The sequence below is a fragment of the Lepidochelys olivacea genome, assembly GCF_965140295.1.
Source record: "Lepidochelys olivacea isolate rLepOli2 genome assembly, chromosome: 10".
Lineage (NCBI taxonomy): Eukaryota > Metazoa > Chordata > Testudines > Cheloniidae > Lepidochelys > Lepidochelys olivacea.
The window spans coordinates 66,232,939-66,256,901 of NC_140420.1; the positions used below are offsets into that span (position 1 = coordinate 66,232,939).

The 23,963-nt window shown below is 41.2% G+C and overlaps 1 protein-coding gene across 3 annotated transcripts in view; it reads left to right on the forward strand.

Moving 5' to 3' along the window:
• Nucleotides 1–18,601: 18,601 nt before the first annotated feature.
• Nucleotides 18,602–23,963, forward strand: part of SPPL2A (signal peptide peptidase like 2A) — a 46,497-nt gene continuing 41,135 nt past the window's right edge. For all 3 annotated transcript variants that reach the window (XM_084640585.1, XM_084640584.1, XM_084640586.1), the window contains exons 1-2: nt 18,602–19,129; nt 23,790–23,909. In XM_084640585.1, the coding sequence (XP_084496711.1) occupies nt 18,617–19,129; nt 23,790–23,909 (633 nt within the window). In that variant the 5' untranslated portion in view covers nt 18,602–18,616. The remainder of the gene's footprint in view (nt 19,130–23,789; nt 23,910–23,963) is intronic.

Consider the following 23,963-nt stretch of genomic DNA (forward strand, 5'->3'; position numbering starts at 1 on the left):
TGCCATGGCTCTAAGGACTATTTTCAGTTAACTTCTTGGCTGTGATCTTAGTTCAGTATTCCAATGGCCTGGGGAACAAAAGATAGAGGCAAAAATTGAACGGCATATAAAACATTGAACGGAATATAAACAGCATATAAAACATTCAGGGTGAGTGGGGTGTCAGATTTTGACTCTGTATTAAGAGGGAATCACAAAAGGAGCCACATATGAAATATTTCAAGAGGCAAACATAGAATTTTCTATTCCAGGATCTTAACATTGTGTATATAACAATAAGAGAACAAAGGAAATAAAAGCAGGGAGAAGGAGACTTCCCTTGAAAAGGACGGAGTGGTAATTCCTTAGAATGGTGCAATTATGGTGAAGTACACTTCACTCACATAAACCAAGTATTCAGGCTCCATGTGGAGGGAATGTGAAGCAACTGAAAAAGTGAAAAATACCCCCTCAATTTGGAGTCAGTGACTGGGGCTGCTACTAAAGTCTGGAATAGCAAGCTTAGCCTCTCTTCAGCAACTATGAAAGCCATTTGGCCTTCAGGATCCATATAAATATCAGGTCTGAGGCCCCTTTTTTGGTGGGCTCCTATTTTAGGCCCCAATTCTGCAGATGGCTGCAATGGGGCTCAGCAGAGGTCTGCATTCACAGAGCTCAGTACAGCACTTGGACCATAGACTTCTGCATTACCTCATGAAAGTCTAGCATCCAGACACCTGCATGGTCCACAGTCCCTCTGCTCTGCTCTGCTCTGGGGTTTAATGGTAAGGACCTTTGGGTGGATGCTCATGAGTTAGACTGCTAACATCTAGTGAAATCAATGGCATTTAGGGGCCTAACTCCTTTTGATCATTTGACCCTTAGTGAGTAGATTAAATGAGGTGGGAAATGATAATTAAGACAGATAAACAGTATTCAAAGCACCAAAGATAAAGTTAAGGCTTTGCATTCTATAACAATGTACCATATAGAACACTGAAAACTAATGGGCAAATAAGATAGATGCGGTGAAAAATGAATGACAGAACATTAAAAAAAAATCAAAAGTGTAAGAAGATAGGGATAAAATGGGAGGAGTAACAGGCAAAGGTGAGGAAGATAAATGTGATAATTGGGTAACTGTGGCACTATATAAAGAATGCTTGTGGCTGATCATTGTTACTTTGTTTCCTGATGAAAGCTGTTGGGTTGGTTCAGAATGAATGAAGTTGCTTGTGAGCTTATGTTTACTCTACTTGTTTTGTAAATTAAAAAGCAGCTGTGATATTTTTATCTATGTCACCAAGATGCAGGTGCTACTGTGTGGATTATGTTTTTCTATGGTCCTCTGTAAGGTTGTTTGAAAGAGGGATGGGTTTAAAACAGAATAAGCAAGCATAACCAGGGAGTAAGCAAAAGGCAGACTATGCTGTGGCTTTAAGGGCTATTTTCAGTTGACTTCTTGTCTGTGGCCTTTGTTCAGTATTGTTTTTCATTCATGTTCTTGTATACTCTAGTGAGTATACAAAACTAATGGTAACTTGCTGATCTCTTCATTTTCTCTCTCATAAAAAGTATTGCAGTTATAGTCTCTGATTCTAGTCCTAGATGGGAAGACTAGGTTTCTCTGAGACTTGAAGTTTGTGTAACTATCCTATTGTGAGAGGTAAGAAAAGGATCTCTTTCTTGTACCATGCCCATATTATCTTCTGAAGAGGTTTGAGTTTCAAAGCATCTAATCTGTTCTGTTCCTTTCTATGAAAACTGTATTCTAACACTGTCTTCTAGAGGCATTATAGTTTAGAACTATTTCTTCTTACAATCTGTCTTTGTTCTAAACTTACTGAAGCCTTTATTGCTCAGTAAGTGCTAGATAACAGTATTGTGGCACTTCTTGCTTATATCAGTCAAAATAAACATACTCGTTAAATTCTGTTCCATGTGTGTAATCCCCAGATGTTCATCTGACTTAGCTGCCTTCTGGGTATTACTAAAGCAATTCCTTTAAAACTCTATTTTAGGAACTGGTTTTTGTGTAGAAGTGGCCTCCTGGTTCCAGTGTTCCCTTTGATGTGGCAAGATCAACAAGCTAACAAGATTTCCTGACCACCTTGTGTAGGGAAGCTACTGAAAGACACAATGGCTGAGTTCTTGGTTTGCTTTAACTGGTGCAGTGGTGAGCATCCCCAGCCAGTAAGTAAATGCATGAGTTGGATTTTTAAGATGCTTTTGAATTTACAATGAGAGCTTTCATTTCTGTGTAGCCTTTATTCTTGTGATCAACTGCACTAAGGAAAGCAAAATATAAAAAATGATAGGGGAACCTTATCTCTAGTAAAAGGCATGAGCTCTACCAGAAGATCTGGTATACACTAGTTAGAGTTCCTATTTTCTAGCTGCATAGGAAATTAATCATCTAACTCACATTAGTGGTGCCACCAGAAGCACCTGTAAGCTTTCCCTACATTGAGAAATAGTTGCTGAATACTTACTCTGCAATTAGGATGTAGTTTCATGAGGACTTAGCATAGACTGCACCAGCTGGGAGGCTGCAGATTCTGTTAATGAAACATGACATGGGTATATTTCAAAACAATCCTGAATGTGATGTCTTGTAAAGATGTGATGGAAGTCAGAATAATTAAACCCTGTGAATTGGGGAGGATTCTTGTAATAACTGTCTTTTAAGGGCTGTGTCTGGTAATGAGAGTTGATGAGAACTCTAGAACCCTTAATATAGCCTCCAGATACCTACCTATGGGCTATTAATGGTGAATAGGGGGGAAAACAAGGGTACATAGCCACTCTTAAAATGTATACAGTCAGTGGCGTTTTCTGGGGGAGTGGATTATTTATTCAATATGATAGCTGGCATTTTTGCTATAACTGAAGATTCAGTAACACTTCAATTATCAACCTCTATCTGCAGTTTTAATACTTGATGTTTTTAAAAACTTGAAACACTATCTAAATATGGGACGTACCCATACAGTTGTGTACAAGTCTTCTAATAAGTTTTATTTAAAGTTCAGTTCCAGACTGGGGTTGAGAAAGAGAGCTACAAAAGTCTTCTATGTCTGATAACTAATCATTGAGACAAATGTGTTTAGCTTACACTCATATTTTCTTTTAATTGTAATAACAAATATTTAAAAATTGCCAACTCTGCAAATTCAGCCTGGGCTCACAACATGCAAAATCTCTGCAGGCCAAATTTGCCCACAGTGACATCTGGGCAACTAACGGCCTTCAATGGCTTTGCATAGGTTTCAACAGGTCAAAATCTATTGATGCAGAAAAAGGACAAGAATTGGCTCACTCTTAGCTCTGCTGCCTCTTCAGGGCTAGAGAGTGAAAAGCAGTAAACTTGTCACCAAATCTCTGATCCTGAAACTGGATCTGTGGGTGGCCTCTTGTGCCCCTGCAAAGTCCCCCATGACTTCACTGGGGCTCCCCATGCAGATGAAGTTCCAGATCTGGGGGGTCCTTGGTTAGCAGACTGGACGAGGAATAATCAAGAACCAGCTCGAAGTTAAAAGGTGCAATTTAGGTTCTCTGGAATAGAACAGTACTACAAATATTGGAGTGTAACAATAATTCATAATGTTTCTGCACTGCATTTTACTCTAAAACCAAACTGCCTTTGAGGTGTGGCTACTGCCTCTGGAACAGTAATATTTGAAAAGGTCAACATCCTTCTTGGTTCTCACTAAAAACATTTGAATAACAGTCTCTCTAAGGCTGAACTTTTCAGTGGTAGAAGTACTCAAGCGGCCCTTAGCCTCACCTGTAGACTTCAAAGGAGGGAGACAGAGATTTAGTGCTTCTGAATGGTTTCAGAGTAACAGCCGTGTTAGTCTGTATTCGCAAAAAGAAAAGGAGTACTTGTGGCACCTTAGAGACTAACCAATTTATTAGAGCATAAGCTTTCGTGAGCTACAGCTCACTTCATCAGATGCATATCGTGGAAACTGCAGCAGACTTTATATATCTCTGTGTATATATAAAGTCTGCTGCAGTTTCCACGATATGCATCTGATGAAGTGAGCTGTAGCTCACGAAAGCTTATGCTCTAATAAATTGGTTAGTCTCTAAGGTGCCACAAGTACTCCTTTTCTTTTTAGTGCTTCTGAATGTACCCTTTCTTTGACAATTACCCTAAGGGCTCTGTAAATGTTCCTTAGTCTTGACTTGGCCCTAGATCACTATTGACTAGAAACAAGCAAACTGGCTTTGTGATGCATATAAATGGAAACTAAGTTGTGATGACAAATCGCATATCCTGAAGTGGAGGGTTAATATGCTACTTTGTGGTTTAAACCAATATGGCTATATAGAAAACATCCCAATAACATCAACATGCAGTAGTTATAAATCATTACAGACCAGCCCCACATCTGTCACACCAACTTAATCAGCGGCTAATGTACTTGTGTGGCACAAGAATAAATTCTCTGGTCTTATAACTAACTAGATACTGGAGAATTCCCATAGGACATCACTCTAGGAAGGTAAGTCTTGCTACTGTAATATATTCCCAGGAATATGTAACACTACAGATGATACTGTGGTAGAAGCAAAATGAATACTTGCTCTTTTATTTTATTTATTTTTTGACTGTCCTGCTCTTCCCCTACATACTGCCATGTGGACACTTCTCTTCCTCAAAAGTGTTGTTTTTTAAACTAATGTAAAGGCTTACTGGGTATCTCTGCTCCCAGTTCAGTTGCTTTAATTAGGCAGGGAGTGGTCTGTCCAGAGCAGCAGCAGTAATAGTTCTGGGAATGTGTATTTATGGACTCTGCCTCCCTGGTAGAAATAACTTCTCTCCTCTTGCTCTACACTCAGCATTCAGATCCCATAGCCTTCTAGCAAAGGAACTGAAGAGGATTCTCTTTTAGAACTCCTTAGTTCCCCCCCCAAGAAGGATTTTCTAATCCGCAGAGGTAGTGCATGTTCTTCAAACAAAAAATTCTAACAAATACTCATAGGGTCCTCTAATCTTAGTAAGACCATTTTCTTGGGATAGAGAAAATTCTTGGGAAAGATGCTGCATGTAAACAGTGTGCTGCTGGTCACGCTGCAACAGTCACTCAGTTGATTGTTCCACCAGCAATTAGGGTTGCCTACCCTAGGAGTCTCCAGGAATTAAAAATTAATCTTTAATTAAAGATTGTCATGTGAGGCCATCTCTAGGAATTTCTCCAACCAAAATTGACAACCCTACCAGCAATATTAAGCTTTCTTAAGCTATCCCAATGCAAGACAGGAGAGAAATTGGGTTTAACTAAATCTAACTCCTGGAACCTTAGCTCCTCAACCAGTCCTTGAACAATGAAGTCCTCTTAAAAAAAAAAAATGCATAAATGTCCCTTATTGCATTTAGCATTGTGGTGCATTGGCCTCTAACCCAAGAGGCCCAGACTCGCAAATATGCATCTGCAAATGGTCAGTTAGACCTAGTCAAAGGTGCAAAACAACTTTATATAGACTCTTAAATTAAACATGCAATCCTCAGGCCCCCATCCTGGAAACTAATCTGAAGATGGAACCTTTTGACTACAGTGAGGCTCTTTGAGGGTCCAAAGTTCCATAGAAAGATGCCAATCTTGCAACTGGCTCCTATCCGATGAAGTGAGCAGTAGCTCACGAAAGCTCATGCTCAAATAAATTGGTTAGTCTCTAAGGTGCCACAAGTACTCCTTTTCTTTTTGCGAATACAGACTAACACGGCTGTTACTCTGAAATATGTGACTATAGTAAGAGTTTAAAGTTATATAACTTCTCTATAGCTGTCCTGCTGATGGCATAAATGTCACATTGAGTCCTCTAGTGCTCCTAATTTGTTAGTATCCGATGAAGAGCAAGTGGAAATGACAGAGGAAGTGTCTAGTCTAAACCACATGTGTAAGTGCCTATTTTTACAGGGGTTCCTCAGTTATGTTGAGAGAGACTACAAGTCTGTTCCTTTAGTGCTAGAAAACAGCTTTATGGTGCTTGCTTCAAATCTACTGCTGACAGATTCATACTTCAACAACAAAACCTTAGTATATTCTGCTCTTTTAAAAAAAAAAAAAAAAAAAAAATTCTGTTTCCACTAGGAGTCACTGGAAGGTCAGTATTGATGAGTTTCTTGTCAACTGAGCGATAGTTCCCAGACACAACCTTAACTGTCTTCTGTAAAGGATTTTCTGTATAAGAACTTAGAATTTTTTTTCCTCTTCTCTCAAAGAAAAGACGTCGGAGACTAGACCGAAATATGATAGGAGAGCCAATGAACTTTGTCCACACTGCCCATGTTGGAACAAGAGATATGAATAGTGGTTTTACATCTGTAAGTATGTGCTCTTCAAGATGAGCAGAAATGTGAGAGACGTGCCTAACTGCTAAGACTAAGTGTTCGAAGTTGTGAGCATCACTTGCCCATGTATAGAGAATGAATGCAGCAGAATAGTGTCAGGACAGACCATAGTCATCTACATCCTACACACCCAGAATAGACTTATTTTAGCTCACTTAACTTGACACTAGTTCATAGCACTTTCTCATCTGACACACAGCATATACAGTCTGGGGGATGGAGCATGTCTGTACTCGTGAGGCCTCACTCTTCTGTCACTCCACTGAAGTACAAGGACTTTCACACCCATTTAGAAAGAGCAGCATGTTGCTAATACCAGTTTTTTGTCACTGATACCCTGAGTACTGACATCTCTCTGTATGTGGATAAGTATGTCTTGCCCATTAGGATTAATGTTTGACTTACTTTCTCTTCCTTTCTGACTTAAGACTTAAAGCTTTGACAAATAAAGGTCATCTACTAACCTACTGTATTCTTCTCTAGGCTGGGTCAATTCAGGACCATATGAAGTCAAAAGGTGGCTACACAAATGGTACACCTGCAAGTGCACAGCTATAGAAAATTCCAAAGGAGACGGATGCACCAATTTTTGGTATGCTCTGCTCTCTGAGGGCTTCCTAAAGTTCCATAAAGGCTATGTGAGCTAGCAACTGGTAGGGAAACCTCCAACTATATTATGTAGTTTAATTCAGGCTTCAGCTTTCTTTGTAGAATGGCTTCTACACAAATGTATGGCGGCTATTATAATTGCCAGCCTGGTATGGTGGTGGTGCAGTACCAATTAGAACACCATCCTAGGTGTCTTCCAAATGGGAAGCTCCCAACCCTACCCCAAAGAACTTAGTGTTAGATTGTCTGGCATTTTTTTTGTTGGCATTGTTACTAGTCTAAAACCACTTGCATCAAAACAGTCTTGACTTTCTTCTTTTCACAGAAATTCTGGAAACTGATCTTACTGGAAGACCTCACTTGTTTTCACTAATAGTAAAAGAGATGCTACTGGGGAATGGAGTATTTCATAGTAATGTTTCTCTGAATCTAGTAGTTGGATGTCCACATTCTAATTCATTATCTTTGCTGGAACTGTACACTGGTGTTGCTTTTAACTTTATCAATTAGATCTTCTGTTTTTCTGTCTTAAAGCCCAGTGAAGTCTCCACAACTCCACCCTAAAGTAGGTCCAGGTGACTGGAAAACCAAGTGTTTCTCCATCACTGAGCTGTAAGTGCCTAGCATGTTCTCTCCCACTACTATAATAACTGCAACAGATGTTCACTGTGCCAAAGTCTCCAAGTGGCTAGGTAATGCTGGATGGGTCTCAACATAATGCTCAAGACTTTCTTTAGACTTACTTAAATTAATGCAGCAGCAATTTACACTATCAATTGAATTTTAAACTCTCATCCGGAGATGGCATTCTAGGTATCAAACAGTCATGTAGCACTGTGGTTGTTTTTGGTTTTGGTAGCTGATTGGTAGTGACACCTAACTATAAGTGACAGCCTGTCTTCCAGACACTTAAAAAAAATAAAACCGGTCTCTAATTACTTTGTTTTTTTAAATGCATTGGAAGTTCTTAGATTTTTTTTTTTAACTGAAGTAGATGATGTAATGGCCCAAATTAAAGAGAAAATAGGTAGATTAGTCTTAAATCACTTCTCAAAGAAACATACCACATTTGACACTTAAATGCTAAATTGTAGTCTGGGTATACTTGATATATGTACAGTGCTGGCACTTTGAGATGTTGCTTCTGTTAAATAGTCATATATGCAGGCCAGAAGCAACAAGTTTAAGTATCCCTTGAAGTGACTAGGTCCATAATCACTGTCACAAGTGCATCTATACCCTTTTTTATCTTGGGTAATAGACAATTGTCCACTCAAACTGTGCAGTTGGTATGGATGCAGCAACTTAAAGTGATCATGAACTTGAATTATTGCCAACTTTAGAGCATGACAAGACGCATGGTAAATCAGTGGAGCTCTCATTTATTTCAACAGGAGTAGGATCAGGCCTTCAGGTTTGTCTTTAAATACAGGCATTCACTTCTTAAAATATCATTCAACACAACATGATCTGACCACTGTCATGCAACTCTCCTATTCATTAGAGGTCTTCTCTCACTGAAGTGTATCAGCTTATACATATTGCTATAAGAGTTGACATGAAGGCCTAAGATGAGAGGCTGTTCTGTGTCTCTGTACACTCAGAGTAGAGAAACATTCTTCTTTCAAATGAATTGAACACTATTCTTACTATAATTTTCCAAAATGACTGTACAATAACTACACAAAGCAAAGTTTAATTACTCTTTTGGCATATGTGTATATCAGATTAGAATACATGCCCTGTTTTTAAATACTCATGCTAGTCTATAGTTTGCTATCTTATCTGTAATTCTGACGAGCACAAGATCTGTCATACTGAAGTTTTTCCAACTTGGTTTTTGGATCATAAATACTGTAACTTGTTCAATAAACACCACCTTGCAAACTCAACTACTTCTGCTTGTATCTTATGCACTTGAAAAACAACCTTATATTCCCTTAATAGCTAGGTGTGAGCAGGTTCCACTGTACCTTCTCATTAGCTTGAATTAACATTTTATTGTCTGCTACATCTTAGACAAAGGAGAAGGCATAACCAGTTTCAGAACTCTAATAGCTGTGGTAAAGAACGTATCTTATTGTTAGTGGTGTAAAAACAAGAAACTCAGGCTGACAGCACTTAATCTCTACTGTTCTTATGGGACTGAGCAAGGGTTCACTCCCCTCTCCCCACCACCATTCTATTCAAAACTCTAGGGGATTTGAAAATATTTACTACAGCTCTACTCAAGCTGAATTTAAGACCTAGTCTTGAGGGAATCCACACTTTCTAGACAAGCTAGCAGGGTAACTTTCATTCCCTCTCGTCAATGTAGTAAAAGTGTCATATGAGTAGAGGAGATGGAGCCAACAGTGGGAGATGGCTAGCTCTACTGGCAGATTCATGCTGTCTAAATGGCCAACTAGTCAAAGCTGTAAACTTTGCTTCTGTGGTAAGAAAATTGAAGAGCCTTCACTTTCTTGAAGACAAGTTTTAACATAATATGCTGATGGATGAAAAAACAGAATAATGCATTGATTCAATACTACTAGTCTGAGAGGCTGTGAGATGAGCTCTTCTCTAATCCTGTCCCATTTGTACTTATCCATAGCTCTCACTACACCCCTCTTCTGTGTGACCAGTACAAGTAGTCAAATAGTTGACAAGGATGGGCTTAAACAGCAGGCTTCAACTTTATTAACTATAGTTGGGGAGGGGCACTACACTGCCCACCCCAGCTTTCATGTACCAGGCATTTATTTGGTTCCAGTGCAGGTTACAGGGTTTCTACTGTAAGCCACACAGTCAGGGCACACCCTCCTTAGTTGTGAAACCCCATGTAATGAGGGTTGTAGTAGGACAGAGGCCACAAGGTGGGGCAGGGGAAACTCCAGTTCATAAAGGTTTCAAGTGCCTCTCATAAGCACAATATCCAACTGGGCACCTTTGGCTCTTCTATGCCCCCTAGCCAGACCCCAGTGCACCTCCAGCTCTGGGCAGTCTCTGCTTGCTGCCACCTGTGGACCCTGCCTGTCTCCCCAGAGCTGAGCTGCCTGGGACTGATGCAGAGGCCTGGTCACTCTCAACCAGGTGTTGGGGGCCTGGCTGGGCCCCTCCAATAAAATAGGTCCTGAAGGAGCCCGGCCATGGCAGGCCCTGGCCTGGCTGCTTGTACCACTCCCAAGGGGTCAGAGTGATTCCCAGCCTCAGGACCAGCCCTGATTTCACGGTTAGCTCAGCCCAACAGATAGAGTTGCCTCCCAGCAGGGCTGGTTAGTGTGGCTGGGAGGCAGCAAGTGGGTCTCTGCGGGGGGTGCTGGGCTGTGAGGGAGTGGGGAAGATGTATGTATTGGGGGAGTAGGGGTTCTGTGGGGGGTGCTGGGCAATTATGGTGGGGGTGCAGGCAGGGGTGGTGTTGCACAGGGTGCTGTGCATTTGTGCAGGGAGTTCAGGGGGGCACTGGGAATAGTGGGTCCTGAGGGGCTCTGGCCATAGGGAGTTGAAGGGTTTGGGGCGGGGAGAGGCTGTGTGGCATAGCATGGGCCTGCTCCTGAGGGGAAGGGGCACACTGGCAGCACAGGGCTGGGCGGGCCACTGTGCATCTGGCAACTGCTGGTTTGTAAATAGTGCCCTTGTGCTGGGCTGGGCAGAGCATGGCCACCCCTGCCATACCATGCCCCTGGCTGGCCTCTTGCTCCAGGGACTGACCTCCCCATACCATGCTCCATTGCCTCCATGGGGGCCCACAAATATATTTGGGGCTGGGCCCACAAAAGGTTAATCCATCCCTGCCAGAGGCGCCAGTTCACTTACCATGAAAGTACCAAAGAAGGCCACAACAAATGCCACCTTAATGAAATGGTCTCTGCCCCACATTTTGGGCAGAGCATTTAATAACCCTGCAAGAATTTCTCTGGCTATGGGGTTTCTGTCATCTCTCCTATGTCACCTCTGGACCATCCCTCCAAGAGCTTCTGCACAATGAAATCTCTACATGGGTCTGGGAACCCTGCTAGCTTACACCAAAAGGACAAGACAGCTAGTTGGCAAATATAGTGGAGGGTACTAACCTGTGTTTCTCACTACCTGATCTTTAGGAATGGGCCACAGATGCTAGAGCCCTTCCTAAACTAGAACTTCCGTAAACTTGGGAGGGCAGGCCTTCGAGGCAACCACATTCTCAACTAGTCCTATGGCTGTCAGAAGCCAAGGTCCCATAGTTGATTAGGCATCATCTATGGATCTCTGGATGCAGATGGGGCAAACTCTCAGAATCTGTTGCCTGGCAGGTCAAGGGTCCCAAGTGAGGTCCTCGGTCCTATACACCACAATCTCCCTGTCCTAGTCTCCTTCTCAGTCCAGGATGAGGTGTCTGTTCTCCAGTTCACCTCCTCAGAATAGTTGGCTTGTTAGTGGTTCCCATCTGCTCCAAAGTCTTGTGGAAACTGAGATTCTTTCTCCCTGGGGGATGGCGATCGTAGGGCCACAAATCCCCAGCAAAGCTGTATAAGGAATCCTTGCTGATTTCTGAAGCTGCCACTCTCAATGTGTCCAGCAGGCCATACTGGAGATCCTCAAGGGTATGAAAGAGGATACTCCTGCTAAGTCTCTGATTGCTTCTGCATCCTCTGTCCCTATTTTGTTGTAAGAAATCAAATCTCTGCACTAAAGAGCAATCTTTTTCCTTCCTTTAGTCCTCATCTCCCCTGGGTCTCCTCATCCACATGCTTCAAGTTATTTTTAAATTTGCCTAGGTGAAGTATGGTCGGCCACAAACCTAGAAGTAAAGGGCCTCATTTTTTTACTCCTTTGTACCTTGAATAGTCACATCTGTACAAAATCTGACTTGGTAGCATTTTATACTCACTTTTCATGAGCTTAAGGAATAACACGATGTGTAAGGGAGAAGAGGATCAGGCCCTACATACGTAACAGTGCCGGAGTCCTAATACTATAGATTTTTGCAAATGAATCAGAGGTAGCTGTTTTGAATGGTTTCTATGTTTTATACCGTAGGTGTAAGAACTAGATATAGTGGGGAGCAAGGCAAAGGTATCATTGCATATAAAGTCTAATATGGCAGGTTATCAAAAATACAGACTCCAATACTATTTTCTTTTTCAAAGTGTTATCAGATACCTCATGTAAGCATTTAAAAACACTTGCATAGTGCTATGCTGTGTTTTTAATGAGTCAGCTTATCCTATCATTGGATAATCTCTCACACAGGAACTGGCTTCCCTTTTATGGTAATTACGGTACGACTGCTGCAGGTCAATGACTGGGCATAGGAGAATATTGTCATTGGTTAAGTTTAATGTCCATTCCTTGGGAATGGAGGCAAACTATTTTAGAAAATGCAAGATATTCTTCATACTTAAATCAACGTTTTAAATTTATCGGTACAGTAAAAGTTCCTTGTCTATCGTTGCTGAGCTTGAGGGCAGGGATGGCAGTGGGATTCTTAATTTAAGAAATATATTTTATATAAGTTATTAATTATAGTAATTCTGGAAAAGTAGAATTTTTTTTTTAGCTGAAGATGATAATACCTGACTGCTTTGCGTTGTCTTTGGACATTACTTTGATATCAGTCTTGTGGAATTGTCATGAAAACTTAACAGTCCAAGATCAAATGTTACTTATCTGCCCTTCATAATGATTGCTGTTGGAGGTAAGATTCATGGGCGGTGGGAGTGGATGGGAGAGGATATGGTGCTATTTTACTCTGCTGTCAAAGCTTTCTCTCCTCTGGGTTGTATTTTGCAAGGTTTCCAGATTTATCCTTCACTGACAAAATATTGTTTTATACAGTTGCACTAGATTATTGGCTTTTTGAAGGATTAAACATCAGAGTGCTTGCTTTGAGCAGGTTTCAGCTCCTGTACTTTGCAGCGTTGTTTTCTTTCTAGAAATTCCTCTCTTTTTAATAGATCACATTGTTCAAAAGAACTGATAGAGCTCCCTTCTAACTCTTCAACATGTTTTACTAGTCCATAATTGTAGCCTGTAATTTTTGAAGGTAGATTCCTTTAACCCTAGACAATATAGGAGAAATGACTCCAGCATTAAAGAGTTAATGTCAAAGGAGTGGAGTCCTGAAAGCTGGTTGGCTCATTAGATTGCAAATTGTCTTTAGGGCAGGAAACAAAGAGTAGCCATAAATGTAGTGGAATGTTTTTAGAGAAGCAGAGCTGTTTCCGATAACACTTCTTAAATTAATGCTGCAGCTATTATTTAACCCCTTAGGTTACGTAGGCTGTAGGAAGACTCATGCTATCTACCATCAGGATGGGGTTAATGCATAGGCATTACAGATTTCTGCTTCATGAAGTTGTGGGATTACATCAGAATCTTAGCTTTCATTATAGCAGCACGCCAGCACTGCCATAGTTAAAGCTGTATCAAGACATCTGTTAAAAGGTTGACTATTCTAAGTCCTCTAAAAATTGATATGCTTAGTTGGATTTGTTTGAAATTTAGTGTGCCTCCGGAGGGTGCAGGATAGGGTTAGTGATCCAAATTTGGAAAAATTTGGGTGTGGGGTTCTGGAGATATGACCTGTGGAAAAAAAATAGGCATTTTAAAAAAAAAAAAAAAAGCTTCTAGGTGGGTTTGGTTGATTGGTTATTTATACCCAGTGTTAGAGATCAAACTATTCATTATTAGTTGATCAAAATGGTATTAAGTGTTTTTCCCAAGGTAGTGCATGAATCCCACTAAATTTTTGGGAGACCCAAAGTGAGAACAATATTTAAGAAAAAGTACATTTTTACACTGTACATGTGCCAATACAGAAAAACAGCTAGAATGTTTCCATTCCCGCCATTTATTATGCTTTGAAGCTCAACTTTTGGAAATGCTCTAAAATCCAAACGGTTAATCAGATTGCTTTGAAGTTTGGGGTCCCTCGTAGGGTGACAGGGTAGCATTAGTGACCCAGATTTGGGGTCATTTGACCAAAGGGCTCCTTAGTTACAGACCCACTGCCACAACTTGTATCCTTCTGTTGTTCCATAGTTTCCAGCCATTTAATTTATTTCAAAACAAAACCTAATCTGAATGTAACTGATGCAGTGACATCTACCTAAGTCTGCAGAGAACCTGAAATGATGCCTTTAAGAAGTATGAATTGTCCCATGAATCTCAATGTGGTATTAATTCCAAGGTCTACTGCACTTGGGGCCCTCGGCCAGTAATGGTCTAGTAAGGGAAAAGGTGTGCAGTGGGCTAGACTGACCCATCCAAGAAGAGTTGGGAGTGTAAAATACTGGGAGGTGCATCCTTGTTGCCTCTCAGGGGGACAGAAGGTACCCCACTACTCTCAAGGAGAGAGGGGGACACCTGCTGCTGCTCCCCCAGAGAAGTGCGGCCTAGGGTTAGGGACCTATTGCTACTGCCACTCCCAAGTCGGGGGTGGGACTGGAGACAGGGCTACATGGACAGAGCCATGAGGGGCCTCATGCCATGGTGTGCCTTGGGTCCTGGATTACCTTAATTCAGCCCTGAAGACATTAATGAATGCTGTAACATATCTGGCCCCATATTATTATTATTGTTTATTGAAATTACTATAGCGTCTACTTCATGGCTGTTATTCATGTTGTACACCATGGCGACTGAAAACAAGTGACCAAAAGGCTAAAATCTGCTCCAAAAGTGTAGGTCCCTCCTATTTCAGCTAAGGCAGAATCTCCTGTAGCTGTTAGCCTGACATCTGCTTGTGACTAGCTCCCCAATTCTGCAAACTTGGGTGCCTCACAGTGCTTCAGTGTTGTAACTTCCAACTTGGGTCACTCATAATCGGCCTACCAGCATGCAGGTCACACCCTGAGTGTCTGTGGAAAGCCACAGCCCTGGACCAGCAGCTCTGACCCCAGCAGCGTGTCAGCAAATACCAGCCACACTCTGGCTTCCAGCATCCTTTGTTTCTATTTGCAGGGTGATCCCAACACATTCTCACTTCTGGATTTTCCCCAAAAACCATATGTTTTGCACTGTCCAGCCCTCTCCTGAACAGTCCAGATATACGAGGTCTGTTGCCCCTCTAATGGGCTCAATACTCAATGGCTTGCTACCTTAAATGAAATTACTGAAACAATTCACAACATTGGATTACTTTTGATTCAAGAACAAAACAAGTTTATTTAATAACACAAGAGAGAATTTAAGTGAGTACAAGTAATGAGGTATTAAAGTCAGAAATGAAAAATAAAATACAAGAAAAATAAAGATAAAATGCTTTCTAACCTTAACAAATAACTTTGCTCAAATCTGTTCCACCTTGTATTTAGCTGTGACAGTCTGATTAAGTTTCCCAGACCTGAAAGACTGGAAATTGTGTCTCTCTCATGAACAGAAATTGGTCCTATAAAAGATATTACCTCACCCACCTTATAGCTCAAATTTTGTCTAGTAGAAGCAGTGGTCTATGTACACAGCAGCTCTGTGTTCCTAGTCACCTATCTGAAATGTCACAGTAATTACAGGCTTCAAACCTGTATTCCAAATATTCTAATTATTAGAGGGTTTGGCTATTGTATTTTAAAATAATTTTAATGAAAATGGAAGCAAGAAGCTTTTCTAGATTTTGTTTTACATTAACTAATGTTAAAATCACTAAAGGCCCACTCCTTATTCAAGCAAAGCTCCCATTGAAGTTATCCCCTTTAATGCTAATTTCCACATAAGATGTTAAAATAATAACATACTTCCCTCTAAGTGAGCTAATGCTGGAATGTCTTCATTTACATACATAATCAATAGTTTATTATGAATATGTGTGCTCTACTTTAATTCTGGGATGGCTTTTCTGTACCTGTCCAGGTGGCTGATCTAAAAAATATTAACCTATTGCCACTGCCACCACAAAGGAAATCATCTTTCTACTTATCTCGAGAGAGGGACAGAGATTCTGATCTTAGGTACAGCTGTGTGCATGGGAATAGCCCCAGTGATTTAAAATGAAATTAGTAGGGTTACTCTAGATTTACACTGCTGTAACTAAGGCCAGAACCTGATCTGAAATGTACTCATAATTAACAGGAGTGGGTTTTGGTACCTGAAAATATCTCCCTTGTTAAAGTTGACATTTGCAAGAAACTCAGCATTACAAAATACCAGCAAAAACATGTGAATGGAAACCACCCAGATTCTTCAACAAAAGAAATTCATAGATTCCAAGGCCAGAAGGTTCCATTGTGATCATCTAATCTGACCTCATGTATAAAACAGGCCATAGAACTTCCCCAAAACAATTCCTAGAGAATAACTTTTAGAAATACATGATCTCTAGAAAATCCAGTTTGAACAAGTCATACATCCATATTTTTCCAGGGGAAATGATTTCAAAGGCTGATAATGGAGGAAGTTCATTAGCACCCCCCTCCGTACTAGAGAAGGTACATATAATGTCACAACACTACCTGCATATTTGCATTTTGAATACGAAGCACCCCAACAGGATTAACCCTAATTCAATACAGTTTATTTTAATTCCACAAGGTTTGCTCAGGATATTGTCAGTCTGTCACAGTATCTCATTACTTCTCACTGTTTAAGCATGCTAAAATGGGACACTGGACCACTTGCAGTCTCTCTTTTGCTGACACATGAACAAAGTTCTGAATGTTACTGAGGAAACAATTCTGTTTGGCATAGTCAAAGTAAAAATACCTTCCATAGATCAAAATAGTAATTATTTACGGAATTACATTTCAAGATGATTCAAGTTCCTAGGGCCAAAATGTGATTTACTGTAAACTTGCAATAATAGGGTGGGGAATTGCCTCTGGATGCTACATTTTTATTTGTATTTGGTTTTTAAATCCACCATATGCAATGAGGGGGCAATCACATGTACACAAGCTCTCTTCCCTCTCTCCCCTCCACCATAAAACAACTAATAACCATGGTTTGTTCATGAATACAGTAGTTATATAAATTTGTTGAGTTTGTTCCCCAGTTACTTCACCTTCTTGAAACCAATATACAAACTAATAGTATCACTGGTCTTCCCTGTTTTTTTTTTAGTGTTGTTGCTATAAAAGAAATCTCTGCCTTCATCAGTCATCATTCCCATTACCATATGATTAAACCCTTTTCAAATGCGATTCATGAAGAGTCATATATGCTCATCAGAAAAGACTGTAGGGATCTTGGGCCTGATGCTGAGAGGTGCTAAGTATCCTTCACTCCCACTTTGGCAGGTGCTGAGCATCTTGCAGGATTGGGCTTTTTGTTTTCAGTTTTGATTAGCTCCATACAACTATAGTGATGTATAAAGAATAAATAAGAGTTTCAGAGCAGTTCTATTAAAAATGAATAACAGACAAGCTACTAGTTTATTATCCAGAAATTGTCAGGTGACACAAAGGAAAGGCAGCACACACTGAGATATACATCAGGGACTTGATGGCTTGGACTATTGGTCCAATTGGCTCAATATATATTGAGCTTGTCATTTTTAGGTTACTATTTCATATGCAGTTGGAGTTGGAAACCAGTGTCCAAAGTTGTGTTCCTCTGGAACCATCCCAACCCTGATCCAAAGCTCTATGTAAAGAGTTGGTGGGCTCACTCCAGTGGCTAGTGTCAAAGCAATTTTCATCAAAGAACCAAAGGACTGATTGATTGTCTTCACACCAAGTGCTTTACCCTCACAACTCTAGCCATTTCCCCCTTCTCCAGCTGTGCTGAGTGTAATTTAATCCCCTTTTAATTTGTCTGTTGTTTCACTATTTTCCCTCCCCTCTTTCCACAGGTGCTGGAACTAGGGGTGCTCCTGCACCCCTAGCTTGAAGTGGTTTCCATTATATATGGGGTTTAGTTTGGTTCAATGGCTCTCAGCATCCCCACTACACAAATTGTTCCAGTATCCCTGCCTCTTTCACAGCCCATGTGAGTTTTGGTGGGATTCTACAACAACACTTGCTGACCAAAGCCTTTGAAAAGAGTTTCTCTTTCCCTTTCTTTTCTGTCCTTGGCAGGAAAAGGAGTAAACACAGAAATCAGTCTCCCATGAAGAAACCATTAGAATATACTATTATCCTTGTAGGGATATAGAGTTACAAACTTATTCTTTAAAAAACAAAAGTTGAGAATGTCATGTTCTTACTTGAGTGCTGGGACTTTAAGCATCAAAGAGTGGGAGACAGAGCTATGGTGTGGAGTGGGAGTAGGGTGACCAGATGTCCCGATTTTATAGGGACAGTCCCGATTTTTTTGGGTCTTTTTCTTATATAGGCTATTACCCCACACCCCCTGTCCCGACTTTTCACATTTGCTATCTGGTCACCCTAAGTGGGAGGCACATCAACTATTCCCCTAGTTACAGGAGCAGAGTATAGAGGCAGCAGTAAAGGAGCCTCCAGAAGGGGGCAAAGTGTGGACGGTAGTACAGAAAGGAGCGCAGCCTGAGTGCATACGTGTTTGAGAGGGGCAGTGAAGGCCACCTGCAAGCTCAGCAACATAAACTGAAGCCATCACACGAGCCCTTTGCATGTTCCACGGGCTGCTTGTTTAACGCTGCAGCAGCAACACTCCAGAGGGATGCTGCAGTTGTCTGACGGGGGGACGGGGACACTCAACTGGGGAGGGCCCCGTTTTAGGGCCCAGCTAGGGGCCACCTTGGCAGCAGCAAGCAGGATGGGGGGGGCTGGCCTTGTCCAGGGCCTTAGGAATGCAATGGAGCAGCCAAACCCTTTGCTGGAGGGCAACAGAGACAACAGTCCTGCCCTTCTTTCCTGGTTCACCAAAGACCTCCCCCGTCATCCCCACCCTCGTCGCCTAAAAGGCTTGTCCAGGGTTGGGAGGCTCGGACCCTGCGGGGCCTCGCTCCCGTGCCGGGGAAGGCATGCTCAGGGCAGCCCGACGCTACGGGGACGGGCGCGGTCAGAGCCGGACGGAACCGGCCCAGGAGGCGGCGGCCGCCCAGTGCTCCCGGAAGCGGGCGAAGGGCTGTCACGCGCCGGCAGCCCCCCCCCTGCGCCGGCTGAAGAGGAAGTGCCGCGCGCTCGGGGGCAGCTCAGCTGGCGGCGCTGTGCGGGCTCCGTGCGCGGGCGGTGGCGGGTCCGGGAAGGCCGCTGGTGGAGGCGAAGCGGTGCCGGGTGCTGCTGCCCCGGCGGGCGGAGGGGGATGAGCGGGATGAGGCGCGCCTGGCTGTCGTGGGCCGCTCTCTGGGCCCTGCTGCTCCCGCGGGTAAGGGGCTGCCGTGCCCGGCCGCCGGCCCCTGTGATCGTGGGGGGGGCAGTCGGCGGGGCCTGCAGGGTACTAGGGGGTGAGCCGGGCGGAGGGGCTGTGGGGGAGAACTGGGACCGGGTGGGGGGGGGCAGGAGTGGAGCTGTGGGGCAAGGGCTGGCAGGGGGCTGTGGGGAAGAGGGGGGTGAGAGCTGGCAGGGGATCGTGGGGGGGGGGGGAAGCTGGGGGGGTGAGGGCCAGCAGGGGGGCTGTGGGAAGAGCGGCGGGGGCCTGTGGGGGAGAACGGAGCTGTGGGAGGGCAAGGGCTAGCACGGGGCTGTGAGGGGAAATGCAGTGTGGGGGTGGAGTGGGGTGGTAGACCTGGGGGAGGGGTGTGGCATGATGTTTTGTTGAGGAGAGGTGGGTTGGTATCTCATGGAGGGTGGCTGAGTTCACAGTCTTGGACTCTGCAGTGTGAGGGGGGGGGTCACAGTTGCAAGACTGTGGAGTAGGGTGATGAGGTGGTAGTGGAGGTGAGTCCTAGTCATGTGGACTGCTGTGACTGGGTTTGGATGTTGGACTGTTTGTGTGGGCTAATATGACAATTCTGCAGTGTGCAAAAGGTGTCTTTCTATCCCAGCTGGTGAACTGATTGTGATGAGAACCAGTCACTTTCTCTCCTGTTGGGAACTTCTGCTTCCTTTCAGAACCATACTCAATCACAGTTTGTTTTGTTGAAGATCTGAAATGTCTGTCTGAAAAAGGTGGATTGGTTCTTCTGGGTTTTCCAGTTTCTATCCAGGATCAGAAGTAAATCTGCTTTAAACATTAAGATAGAGGCCATCCTGGTAGTATTTCTAGCTGGGCCTGGATTGTCAAGGGTATTTCCAGTCCAACTCTGTACCCTAAAGGTCAGAAAAATGTCAGATAAATAAGCAAACTTTCAGATGCTTCCTAACCTCGCAACTGATCTTCTGAGGTCCATTCCATCCATAGGTCAGTGCTGATTGGCCTCCTTCCACAAGAGGAAACTTTTTATAAATAACCCTCTTGTTGCTACTTATCAGCTTCACAGTGGGCACATTAGTATAGCTGGTGTTTCAAGTACAGTGTTGTGTTGACATGCTCTTAGTAGGATTATGCAACATGCTTAAAACACTGGCTGTCACCTAGAGCCTGTACACATTAACAATCAAACTATGGCTACTACTGTGTAATGTAGTGTTGAAGAACAAATGATCACTTGTTTAGAAAAAAAATTACTACTTACGAAAAATTAACACTACAGCTTTCATAACACCATGTTTATTTATACCTCTCTCATCCATACACAAGAAAGTTCTAATAATGGAAGGGGCTAATGTGAAAGTCTCTAGTTCTTGCTGCTCAGACTCGATCCTGTCTCCATTTGAAGTAAGATGATCAATATCATGACTTTTACTTGCCAACAGTTTATATTTTTAGATGAATGGGCTTAGTTTAAGAGGTAAAGATTGGCATTTCTTTTGCTTATCATAAATCATTAAATAACTTTAACTTTATCTAATAACTGAAGGACTGTACATTTAAAATACTAACAGGCTCTGGCTATTTTCACACTTTGCTTGGTGAGCAGATGTTCACTCTCGGAGCCTGATAAAATGGGTTGCTCTTAGTAAGAATTTTTGCCATTCAAACCAGATGGACCTAGAACTCTGAAACAACTACACAAGAGCACCTCTTGCTTTTTTCTCCTTTTATCCCAAGGTCTTGTTTGTTATAGGAGATGGGTAATGCCTTTCAATCATAGAATCATAGAATATCAGGGTTGGAAGGGACCCCAGAAGGTCATCTAGTCCAACCCCCTGCTCAAAGCAGGACCAATTCCCAGTTAAATCATCCCAGCCAGGGCTTTGTCAAGCCTGACCTTAAAAACCTCTAAGGAAGGAGATTTCAAAGAAGATCACAGAGAAAAACAAGCTATTAGTGAACTTCCTATATACATGGCAGGCATCAAATTCCAAGCCTCTCTTTTCGTACCTCTCTCTTGCTTATTAATATCGCTTAAGTCTATACCTGACAGATAACAAAAAAAAAACAAAACAAAAAGAAATCTAAAACCTACAACAGCACTCACAGACTCCTTTTGTTCTATTAATTCATTCCTGATGTTAAGGTAAGTGCTTCTTTCAAGAAGAGTCAAGATGACCAGCTTTAAATTATGGCATAATTTTCCTTAGTTCCCAGTCAATTACTTTACTTTCTTCTGGCAACACGTAACTGAAACAAGAAATGACACCTTTTCTTTCATTAGACACCTTCTAGATATCATTTTTTTTTTAAATTATAGATCTTTATCTGGAACATGGAAAATAAATGTTACATATTTCCTTTATTGTGGACAAATTCATATAATGCCTGACTATTTTATGAGTCTGCATTTGTTTCGTATTTAATCAAGTATGTATCAAACTGGGAAATTAAGAATTTAACTAAAAAAAAAAAAGGCTTTTAAGTATTTATAATAAATATAGTTTCAGAATCCATCTTCTAATGTGCCCCTCCAACAATCTTGCCAAAAGACTGTTGGCAAGAATTGTGAATAATATATACATTTTTAAAAAACATAATTATAGGAATTGCCATACAATAATCTGTCCACAATTGGAGTGCTTCTTTGCCTCTGTCAGTTAGTGGCCCGCTTTGAGAAATACAGGTGAAAAGTGCTATATCAGAAAAATTATTATGAAATTTTTGGTTACTGAGCACTTTCAGAAATCAGTTTTCAGCCTTTAGCATCTTCATTTTTCTTTAATTCTGTGACTGCACACACAGAAAAGGATTACATCATGGTATAAACCATAAAATCCTGTTTTAAAAATCCTATAAAATCAGGGTGGATAAAATTCAATGATTTTTTTTTTAAAAAAATGGGTTTTATTTAAATAGGTTTTTTCCTCAAAAAGCATTTTTATCAAAAAAATTCTATCTAAAGATAGTTTTAATTAAGATACAATATAGCTCAAAGATATCTCATCATGGAATAGGGATTATAAATTCTAATCCCATCATATGAGACAATATATTCATGTAATGTTTAAGAAAAATTTTGTAAATGAGTTCCAGTACTTCCATGGATTAGGAACCCAATCTTATGGGGCTCCAGAGGCTTCTGTATAGATTAACCTAAATAATCTTTCTATCTACCGAATGGGACACAGTGCTCAGTCTAGAAGATACCGTCAAAGATGCTTAGTTTTGCAGTTCTCAGACTGTGGATTTGTGTCTTCAGAGATAACATGCTTGTTAACAGCAAAAATGTTTTTAAATAAATAAGACCTCAACCCTATTGTCACTCTGCAAATTTGTGTACACAGAGTCAATCCCTTATCTCTCTCTCAAAGTTTAAAAACTTGAATGTTTAACTAAATTCAAAAATTCATATGCTTATTTTGTTAAAATATTATATGTTTGCTGTTGAAGAAAAAAATCCAGAATATATAACATTGTTTTAGTTAAATAAAACAATTTAAGTGTCTGTCTAGTGATGTTCCCCTAATACAGCATGGCAAGAAAATCCTCCAAATATTAATGATTAACCTGTTGAATTGGAGATAGTTCACCTCCCAATTACTTCATAAATATCTGCTTCAATTACATTTAGTAAATGAAATAACCAAACAATCGTTCATTTTCTAATATAGCTGTAAAACTAAATCTGAAAAGTTTTCAAAATAACTCACTGTTTAAAAATGTATAGTGTGAACTTTCTAAAAATGAAACCTACATCTATCTCTGAGTTGTGAAGAATATGTATTAAGGTTATAACAACCAACAAGAATGCACTTTTATGTAGAAATCCATGATTAAATCAAATCTTCCTAACTAGTGATTTAAATCAAATGCACCTTGTATAAAATATAGCTACTTTGATTTACAGGTGCCCAAAATAATCTGCAACCAAGTATTCCCACAATTTTTAGAATTAAGTTTAAAATTTAAATAAAATATGGGGGTGGTGTGTTTCCTCCCTTCTCTCCCATCCCACCAAAAAAAAAAAAAAAACTACCAAAAAACCCCAACCCCGAACCAACCAGCAAACCAAAACTTCCAGGTCAAGACTGAATCTTTAGAATTGCTATAACTCCAGGAAAAACATAAGGCTTAATCATACATCTCCTGCTCACAAAAGTAAATTTATATGAGCATTCCCAGTGAGGACTATGCCCATGAGAGAAGGTATTTATGATGGGGCCCATGACTTGTAATAAAAATTTGTACACCACATACCCTATGCTGGCTATATCAGTTGTGTTTTTTAATAACCTTTTTTCCAGTTTAAAGGGAATGTAAAATCTTGGTTGTTAATCTAAGAATGCTTTCCTGGAGGTTTCTGTCTCTTTAGCTTGCTCTTCACAGCTGTGTATGTGTGTGTTTGTAAAAGGAATATGCAGCATCTGAAATGTACTTGAGCATCACTGTTTCCTTGCTATGATTAGCCATGCAAACTCTGATCAGTTTTCCACTGTTCTACCTGCATTACAGAATCAAAACCAAGCTGTCAAGGTTAATCTTGTTACCTGTTCCATTTCTTTTTTTGGTTATTGAAACTTTTAAGTTGTCCTATTCTTATTTAGAAGAATATTATTTGTCCACCAAGAGTGTAAACTGTGTTGTCTAATGCAGAAACTTCATATTGTAGGTAAATGCACAGGAGGGAATCCTGCATGCTTCTGGAAATGGGATACCCCCATTAACAAAGGACTACTGCGTACGTTACAATCCTTCGTGGGTATCTCTTCCAAATACCCTGGATAACATTGTAAGTAGTTATGTAGCTACGCTGTCTAAGAATTACAAAAACCAAGAACGATTT